The sequence below is a fragment of the Lontra canadensis genome, unplaced genomic scaffold (assembly GCF_010015895.1).
Source record: "Lontra canadensis isolate GAN:19392208 unplaced genomic scaffold, GSC_riverotter_1.0 scaffold4, whole genome shotgun sequence".
Lineage (NCBI taxonomy): Eukaryota > Metazoa > Chordata > Mammalia > Carnivora > Mustelidae > Lontra > Lontra canadensis.
In genome coordinates this window covers 39,112,681-39,122,812 of record NW_022630998.1, presented here as the reverse complement: position 1 = coordinate 39,122,812, position 10,132 = coordinate 39,112,681, and the positions used below count along the sequence as shown (strand labels likewise).

The 10,132-nt window shown below is 41.4% G+C and overlaps 1 protein-coding gene across 1 annotated transcript; it reads left to right on the top strand.

Moving 5' to 3' along the window:
• Positions 1-7,574: 7,574 nt before the first annotated feature.
• On the top strand, positions 7,575-8,117 carry LOC116858949 (histone H2B subacrosomal variant-like). Its single transcript, XM_032843915.1, has one exon. It carries the CDS (start codon positions 7,660-7,662, stop codon positions 8,026-8,028), a length of 369 nt encoding a protein of 122 aa, XP_032699806.1. The 5' UTR covers positions 7,575-7,659; the 3' UTR covers positions 8,029-8,117.
• The last annotated feature ends 2,015 nt before the right edge of the window (positions 8,118-10,132 follow it).

Genomic DNA, 10,132 nt, shown 5'->3' with positions numbered 1-10,132 from the left:
GAGAATAATTCCATATTTCCTGACACTAGCCCCCACCAGCACCTGGAAATGTAGATCATACCTCCCAACCCACCCTGGCCCATGGGATCTCCCCTGCCTCTTCAAGTCCTGTTCCTAGACTCATGGCCATTAGAAAGAATGTGATAAAAACAGAGTCAGGCAACTCCCATGAGGCAATATATATACTAGGGGTACATCCCAGATGCTTACAAGAAACAAGGACATGCTAAACTCCAGGAAGAGACTGTCAAGAGTACCCCACTGAATCTACTAATGTTACAGGGTGGACACTTTGTTGCAGCAACAAAAATCAGTGGAAAGTTCTAAACTGAGCTTTACCATACCAAAGTATACAACTTTGAAGCCAGGGGCCTAACTTCTCTAAGTAGAATTTCATCTGTAAAGCAAGTGGGTTACCCTGCTTATGTCAATGATTGTTAGGGAAACTGAAGGAGATAGTGTTTAAGACTTCTCTTCTGTTTTGTGGTCTCTACTTCCTCAAGGTGATTTGATTCTCAACAGTGAAGACAAAATGCCATAAAGGCAAAACATTTCCTGAATGTGCAGCTCTGTTGGATGCGCCACTCAGGAACGAAAGTGTTATTTGAGGGCCCGAAATTGCATCACAATGTTCCTCATTGGACTGCTGAGAAACAGTGAGTGTGCTAAGATGTGTTCCATTGGCCAGAGACGCTTGGCAACCATAGTCTCTGGTTCTGAGACAGGATGTCCTCTAAACCCACCTTGTGGGAAAACGAGAATACAATGCATTCTCCTGCAAGAGAGAAGGCATGGGACCTCATCGGGGAACCTGAGCAGGCCCAGTACAGGGTACAATATTATTCTTTTAATGTCTGAACTCCTGATATTCTGGAAAGTACAAGGTACTCTGCAGATATGAATCACATATTGGAATTTCAGGCCACAGCAGAATGGAGAGAGCATGTCCTCAGATGACAGCTTCCAGCATACTCCAGAGCTAGCTAGCCTCACTAATGCCATCATTCCTCCAAGATATCTGTAGTGACACAGCCTTGCCTAAAGAGATTTCAGAGAGACAGCACTACACCGTAGGCTGGTCCTAAAATCAGAACCCGATGTTGGTATGAACATCTTCAGTCTGAGTTGCTGAAAGACTTGTGTTCTTTCACAGGACCCAGGAGAGACACTGAGCTGAGTGTTGAGATTTTATTAAGTTCAGGAACACTGGGTCTTTTTTCTTTGAGTATCACCAAGTCAAGAATTTATTATATCCTGTAGGATGGGAAACAATTTTATGTACTTAAACCGAGATACCACACAATCCCTGCTTTCTGGTTGAGCTGTTTTGCGCTGAACCTGATTCCCTTAGGATGCTTATCAGCCTCTAATTTCGTGATGCTGAAGACATTTAGCTTTCTGGCTTCTTAATGTGTAAACCAGCTTGAAAGGCTGTCTTAGGACAACTGAAGAAAGAAGTTTTTAGAAGCTTACTAGGATTCTCTGAGTATAAGTTTCCCTCCTAAAATCCATTTTTCCCAATTTAGAATCAACCATACTTTCCCTCTAAGAGGAGGTGTGTTTTTTCTTTCTGACCTGTCTGGAATGTAAAGCTATTTGATGGCTGTCAGAATCTTCTCCCTCGTTGAGGAAAGGAATGATCCCTCCGTTAGAAACACCACCGCCTCAGGAATTCCATTGAATGTAAAGTGAGAAAAGCAACTTCCTGAGAGTGCTTAATATCACATTTTTCATCCTAAATTCTAAAATTACATCTTCCCCATTGCTCCAACTGTACTATTTCGGTTAATGAACTTCACTTTTTTCTTCCAGTCATAATGTAGAGATGAAGCTTTGGCCAGAGCCCTGGAGATGGGGTCAGAACATCCGGGTTCCAGTCTCGGTTCTTCTACTTGCTTATTGGCAACAGCCCAGTCAACAGCTGTGTGGCAGGAAATACTACTGTCCTGCCTGCTTTCCCCGACTCTCGTGAAGGTGCAAAATGACACAGTGGTCAATCACACACATGGAGGGTCCCGTGCCCAGAAGAGATGATAAGAGAAGCCAGACGCCGGTGAGGGAGAAACATGGGGTCTATGCCCAGATGCTTGCGTTTGAATCCCCTGTCTGCTGCTCACCGACTGTGTGATCTGAGGCAAGTTACATCACGGCTCCATGTTTTTGTTCCCCCACCCCGCCCCCCTGTGCAAAGGAGTTGCTGCTGGTGATGGGATCTGTGCCTCACGGTTGTCGTGACAACTCATCGAGTTAATACCTGGGAAATACTCAGAACAGTGTCTAGACACATGGTCAGTGCTCAGGAAAGGTCAGCATTCTAGCTGAGGCTTCCTTCTCCTTTCTCCCGAGTAGTAAATCAAACATCAGATCTTACCAGTTCTCTCAAAGACAGCTCCTTCCCAATCCCACTAGCCCCTTCCAGGCCTTCATTGTCCCCCTCATGGGCCCCTGAGCAATGATAGTGCTGGACTCTCTCACCTTCCTTGTTCTAATCCCGCCTGGACCCAGCCAGAGATCACTTCTCTCCAAACATCACTTTGAATCAATTATTCCATGCTTCAAATTCTCGATGACTCTCAAAGACTTACAGAATCATTTTAACACTTTACACTCAATTTAAGACATTTTGTAAACTAAACCCAGCTTTCTGTCTCTCAGGACTCAGACATAACCCCTCTACCTGAACAAAACCATTTTCTCTGTTCTTGAACAGAGCTGTGACTCCTTGCCTCCATGTTGTTGCTCATTCCTTTTCTCCAGCATGGAACAGACTCTCTCCTTGGCCAGTTACTAAGAGGCCATGTGTCTAGTGGTTAAGAGCCCCAGCCTGGATGTCCAATTGGCTGCCATTAGTCTCCTGGCTCCCCACCTTCCTGGCCAGATGACCTTGAGCAGCTGTTTTTCCTATTCTGTGTGCTTCGCGAGTACTTACTCTTATTACTGTTCAAGGAAAATCCATTTTCAATGGTAATCTATTGATTCAGGAACTATTTAATTACTTTTTTAGTTAACTAATGTCTTACTATAGTGTGTGAACTAGAACTCAAAACGAAATTAAAATTTTTCTTATCTCTGTTGTCCCAAAACATTTTCTGTTGGTTTTTGTTTTATTTGGTTTTGTTTTATTTTGTTTTGTTTTTTTGCTAAAGAACATCAGACTCATCAGGCACTTCATCAGTAATTGGACAACCTTCTACTTCCTTTGAAGGCTAATTCCTTTATGTTCTTACTCTGCACAAAGCTAATCTAATTACTCTTTCCTGGGTCACCTGAGAACAATGACCCAGATTTCAGATTAGCCAAAGGAGGACACAGGTGACCCCACTGTGGGAGGGCAAGGGCTCTGCACTAGAGAGATTAGGGATGCCAGCCTCAGGAACCTAGCCAAAAAACATAGAATCAAATCAAAGAGAAAGACCTAGGCCACAAAATTGTCAACAAATCAGTAAAGAAAGTTTGTTTTAGTCCCCCTTGCCCCAAACATGGGAATATAAGACAGGCAAGACACCACAACAAAGTGGGCTTTAGCATGGTTCTACCTTCCTCTGCTCTCTCTGGTCTGTTCCTTACAAGCACTGAAGAAGCTTTAGGCTAAAGTTTGCCTCAGTTTAAATGCACAAAAACAAGTTTACACTCAAGTCTACATCTTTTCCTGTCTCTGGATCTGGAGTCCCCTGACCAGAGAACATGGGTCACCCTCAGGACCCAATCTTCACCTCACCCTCTTCTCTCCCACTCACCTCTCTACTCACCTATATCCCTCTACCCCCTTCCTCCAAATTGCTCTGCCTTTTTTTATAGTTGATATACAGTGTTTTATTTTATTCAGAGGTACAACATAGTGAGTAGACAATTCTGTACATTACAAAATGCTCACCACAGTAAGTGTCATCATCATCTGTGTCCATACAACGTTAGGACAATATTATTGACTATATTCCCTGTGTTGGATTATTCGTCTCCGTGGATGGAACTGGAGCTTTGTACCTCTGAATCCCCTTCATCTGTTTTCCCTATCCTCCACCCGCCTCCCTTCTGGTAACCCCCAGTTCTCTGTACTTATGAGTCTGTTTCTGTTTTTTGTTTGTTTATTGGTTTTGGTTTTTCGATTCCACTTATAAGTGAAGCCCCATATTTGTCTTTCTCTGTCTGAATTATTTCACTTATCATGATGTACTCTAGGCTATCCATGTTGTTACAAATGGCAAGATCTCATTTTTTTTTTTTTTTACATCTGAGTAATATTCCATCCTGTGAGAAAGCAAGCAGGAGAGAAGAGATTGAGAAGGAGATTTGAGAATGATGGGGGAAGAAATACAAATCTCTCCTCCTCTACTGTCAAGACAGACTCTGTCTTCCAAGGATAAAATTAATATTTGGGGCCTATAAAGTAAAGGCAAAGCACAGAAAGCAAAAATACAAGATAGCTTTCCACTTTTAGAAAAAGAAAACAAGGAACTTAGAAGAAAGTTAGCCTGTATATAGAAAGTATCTTTAAATTATATTTTTGGTCCATCTCCTAAGGAAAGTATTATTCTCTCTAACTTCTAGATGGTTGGTGACCCAGAACTTGTTTGACAATGTCATTCTGTTTACGGTGGCTCTATGGTGCCAGAATAATGCCCCTCAAAGCTGTGTGTATCACAAACCCCGACCTGTGAATATGGTCTCTCACCTAGCAAAATGGAATGTGCAGATGAAACTAAGGATATTGAGATATGGAGAATATCCTGGATTATCCAGGTGGACCCAGTGAACTCACAAGGGTGCCTGTAAGTGAAAGGAGGAGGCAGGAGTCTGTGTCAATGATGCAGCCTGAGAATAGTTTGACTATCCATCGCTGGCTTTGAAGTTAAAGGAAAAGTCAAGAGAAACAGGTAAGCTCCAGAAGCTGGAACAGGTGAGGAAACAGATTTTCCCCTAGAGATTTCAGAAGGAATACAGCCCTGCTGACACTTGATTTTAGCCCAGTGAAACCCATTCAGACTGATCCCACCACTAGAATTATAAGATGATTATTGTTGTTTTAAAGCACTAAATTTGTGGTGGTTTGTTATAGCAGCAGTAGAAAACTAATACAGTGGCTGTAAAACTATTTCCAGAGCACATTCATACCTGTCAGGGCATGTTTTCAGCTTTGAGTTACTATCACCTTGCCACAGCTATGGTGGATTAATCCCTGAGAGTCTTGATTATGACTTTGAGTCATTACTAGACTCTCAACCATAAATGAAAGAATAAGCAGTTGTAACCCCAGTAGTATTCGTACTTGTTCATGGAAGACATACAAGCCATGCCCCAGATAGACAGTGTGATCAAGCACAAAACAAGAGCCTGGAAAAATTCAGGAAACGGTCATTAATTTTAGATTCCAGCTACACTTGAGCAGCTCAGAGACCACAGACCCCAGAACTCTGGTACATTGGTCATCACTCCTTTGGCTCTCCTGTGTCTCTTGCTAAGGATGTCAGGTTTTGTTCTAACGCAATGACCTTGAGGGGGAGGGCAGAGGAGAAGGGGACAGTTGGAGGGCTTCACAGTGCTCATTCCCAGGACAGATAGATGCAAAATAATCAGATTTGCTCCACTGTCCAAATTGATAATCCAACAGGCATCTCCTGAAGGTCATTATGCTAAATAGTGTCTGTCCCTTGTTCCAGACTGTCTAGAGGAGGAAGAAGAGAGAAGGAAAAGAAAAACCAGCATATCGGTGGTGAGCTCATACATATTTTAGAATCATTCATTAAATTTTAAAAGGGCGTTGGGGTTAACCCTCAAGTAGCCAGAAATTTTACAGAATCAGTGTTGCTGATTTTCTGAACTTTCTAGTCATCAGTATTTTAGCATGCAGCTTGCTGTTTTGTCTTGAAAGCCTTTTTCTTTTAGCTTCTGTGATGTATTGCCTCCTCCCTTCTCCCCACACAGGCATAGAACCGATTGAGAATCACACGGTTTAGAAAGACAAGCATCAAAATGTCAGCTTTATTACTGAAGAACTTTTGGAGGATTGCTCTTACATGTGGGGCAACAACAGGCTTTCTTTTTAGCACCTCTGCATGAAGCAAAACAACCTACTGAGTGAAGGCCAGCTCGTGAAAATGATCCAGCCCCAGGGAAAAGAGCTGCCCGCCATCACATCCCAACAAGAATCCCGAAGGGGCTGAGATAGGCTTACTCACTTTCCCCCTACCTCAATGATTCCAAGGACAGTTGTCCCAGGGAGGAGGAGGTGAGGGGCAGAGAGAGACCAGGAGGGCTATCCTAGTAAAAGCTCATCAGCATGGGTGTGTGAAGAATAGGGAGTGGACGTTCTCCACCTGATAGCTTCTCCTAAATGATCACAAATAGAGCTATGCTGTAATTAAGCTAACTAAGCAATTATATTTAGAGAAATCTTGAAAGCAAAATTAGTGAGAGCTGACTAAGGATCCGTCACCGCCAAGCATGCATGGAAGCAACAGCCTCCAACTCAGCATGACACACGGCGTGAGGTATGTTGCTAGTAATAAATAAAGAACGGACATTCACAAATGATGCCTGAGGTCTTTAGCAATTAGAACCTGTTAGAAGTTTTCCCTTTAATGACGTTCTTCCTACTCACCTTAGTTCAGCTCTGCTTTCTTGAGTGACAGAATAAGGGAAGGAATTACACACAGCATTCCAGTCTCGCTTATCTGTAAAGCTGCTCACAGGGAAGGATTTTTCATGGTAGCATTAATAGCTGCGGCAATGGTGAACTATTGAAATGCCTGGGAGTTGCGATTTTTATAGTTGCTTCTGCTTATTTTTTATTTTAACCAAGGATGAACTTGCTGAAGAAGGTAATGCAGATTTTTTTTTTTTCCTCTCAGCTGGAATATCAATGTAATGCAAGAGTGAGAGTGACCCTACCCTCCTGGTTAATAATGACAGGAGAACTACAGTATCAGGTAAAAAGCCAACCATGTAATGAAAGATGCGAAATTTTCAAGAATGGTCTTAATATCCTGACAAAAACTTAAGGCACAGAGTTCACATAAAATAGAGAGTAAAATTGGGCAGTTTTCATTTTAGTCTCCTTTTGTACACAGGTGCTCATAAGGAGTTAGGGGTTCAGATTCATTTTAAGTGGGATTCATTTTTAAATGAATTTTTAAAAGCAGATTAGCTATACATATTTACTTTTATTATAAAACAATCACTTCACGATGTTTAATGGCTTATTTTTCATTTGCTTATAAAATGACCTTGTGAAAACTTTTATAAACAGAGAGATTTCCCCCATGAAAGGCTTAGGGTACTTTTCCCTTTGTGTTAATGCTACCAACTCCCCAATTTGATGAGATTTGTCCAATTCTGAAAATATTGTATGTTATGCTTCCAAACTGCCAAGAAATAAAGTAGGAGAAATGAACACTTTCTTCTGCCCTGAAGCCAAGCTCAATCCTTCTACAACACTCTATCCTCTTAGGAAAGCTTTAGGTTGGCCAAGAACAAGATTTTTTCCCTTAACAACAAATCAGTGCTGTTGCTAGGTGATTGTGACATAGGAAGAGTAACCTCCAATCAAACAGAAGCCCCAAAAGGCTGATTGTCACATGCCAATATAAATATGAGCGCTCCCCTCCCCTCCACCTTTAGGCCCTTCTCCTCTCCACACTGCCAAGGAGAACAACATCTACCATGGCCAGATCCAACACCAAAAAGAACAAGTGCTCCAGAGGACATCGAAGCCCAGTCTCCAAAAAGAGATCACATTCCAGCACCGATTTTGGCCATAGAAATTATTCACTCTACGTTAACAGGGTCCTAAAAGAAGTGGTTCCCCAGAGGGGCATATCATCTCGCACCTTGGACATCATGAACACCCTGATCAATGACATCTTTGAGCGCATTTCTATGGAAGCCTGCAGCCTGATGTGTTTCAGAAATCGCTGTACCCTCACCCCTGAAGATATCCAGAAGGCAGTGTACCTGCTCTTGCCTGGGAAACTAGCTAAGTATGCAGTGGCTTTTGGAAATGAAGCTGTCCAAAGATATGTCCGCTCCTAAACTCCACGTACCAGCGTAATTAAATCTTGGGGAAAGTAAATCAAGCTTACTACCCAAACGATCACTCCACACTGGAATTCCCTCTTCTTTTTTATAACATAGCAGTGTTTCCTGGTACTTTTCCCCTCCCCATCTTATTTCTAGAGAAGAATTACTCTCTTGCTATTTTACCTTTTAATGCTCTGGCTAGTTAGGTTTTCCTGACCCCTGCTTCCTGCAAATGTCCCACCTAGAACTCTTGTTTTTCCTTTAAGCATGTAAATCTCATTATATAAATTCAAGGTTTATTTTATTGGTAAGATATCATTAACTGCATACAGGATGCTTGAAGCTAGCTATTCCCACCCCTAAGTCACACTGACTTTGAATTTAGGAAGACAAACATTTAATCAGGAGTATAACAGCATGGATAAATTTTTATCAAGAAAGTACTTTCTAGAGCAAACTCTGTTCAACCAATTTAGTTCCTTAACGAATCTCTATACAGCATGTTAACGATTTCCTTTGTTCTACTTCTTATTTCCTGATTTTCAAAAGTTCAGTCCATAGCCATGTAAATTTTATCTTTACACATCATTGATATTCACAGTTAGGTTTGGTTCACTGGTATTTACTGTTCTACATTTGTAACATAATAGGACCAACACCCAGGAACCTACTACTCAATTTATAAACTTTTTTTTTTTTAACAAATGTTATCTCTCTTTTTTTTTTTTTTTTGTAAAACACTGGAGGTGTTTCCCAGTCCCATTCCCTATTCACTACCCTAAGTTTCGTTTCTTTCCCAATCCCTTGCTTCTCTATGTATTGTTTGTGAGTGTCTCTACATAGTAAGTTGAATTTTGCTTATTTAGTAACACAGTGGAATACTATCTGTGTTTTTCTGTGCCTGCCTTTTTCTCTTAAAATTGTTTCTAAGATCTATACCCATTGATATCTATAGCTCTAGTTCGTTCTTTTCATTCTTGGGCTGTATCATATTCCTAGTATGGATATACCTGTTTGTTTTTCCATCCTCTCTTGATGGACGTGTTGCTTTCAGTTTTTCCTATTACTACAATGCTGCTATAATGATGACTTCCAACAACAGCTAAGACAAATAGAGCATTTGCTATAAGCCCAGCATTTTACATAGATTAACTTATTGAATCCCTACAGCCTTATGATAATTTAATAATTCTCCCCTCCTATAGATGAGGAAAATGAGGCACAGAGAAATAAGCAACTTGTCTGTCCTCACATGCCTGTGTCAGTGGTGGAGCTGAGATCTGACCAGGTTAACGGCATCCACTGTGGGCACGTATTGTCTCTTGTGAGCATTGTTGGACATGTATCCTCTGGTACAAATGCGCCAACATTTCTCTAGGTAAAATACCTAACTGTGGAATTGCTGGGTCATTACTCGATTTAGTAGATATTACTGGGCTAAAGTGTTTGTGCCAACTGACATTTGCAGTCAATGAGCGCATTTTGGATTCTTTTGGTTACGAGGAACATAAAACTTATATTTCTTCAAGAAAAGGGGATTTCTTGTATGTAAATATGAGGATGGGAACTGAAACTATTCTAGGTGTCTCACTCTTAGGACCCACTCTGTTTCTTCTGGGTTGCTCCCTTCTAACTGCTTCCTTCTCAGAGTTGCCGACAAGTCCATTAGATTCCACTTCCAGGAATACCACAGATTTTACCACAATAAAAAATAAAAAATTTTAGTGGGTATTTTATATACATGCATTGATATAGTCAGACTTGAAACTACCTTATTTAAGTTGGGCCCAGACAGAGGTTGCCAGCCATGCTAACGATTGACTGACCATGATTATATAGTTGCCCACCACACTGCCGTGGGTTGGCCCAAAAAGGACCTCAAAGGTCTACTAGGGTTCAGTGAATTACAGCCATTGGGTCAAATTTGGAAACAGCTCTTTTTTGTATGGTCCCACAAGCCGATAAGGTTTTTAAACTTTTATAGGGATATTTTAAAAGAAAAAAACAAGGATATTCAACAAGCCTAATGTGACCCACAAAGCCTTAAATATTTATTGTCTGGCTCTTTACAGAATAAGTCTCCACCTGTGGTCTGTCCAGTGCTGCTGCTTCTGCA

Bases quoted from the DNA above. Each gene is read 5' to 3' on its own strand.
- LOC116858949 (XM_032843915.1), top strand. From the start codon at position 7,660: ATGGCCAGATCCAACACCAAAAAGAACAAGTGCTCCAGAGGACATCGA.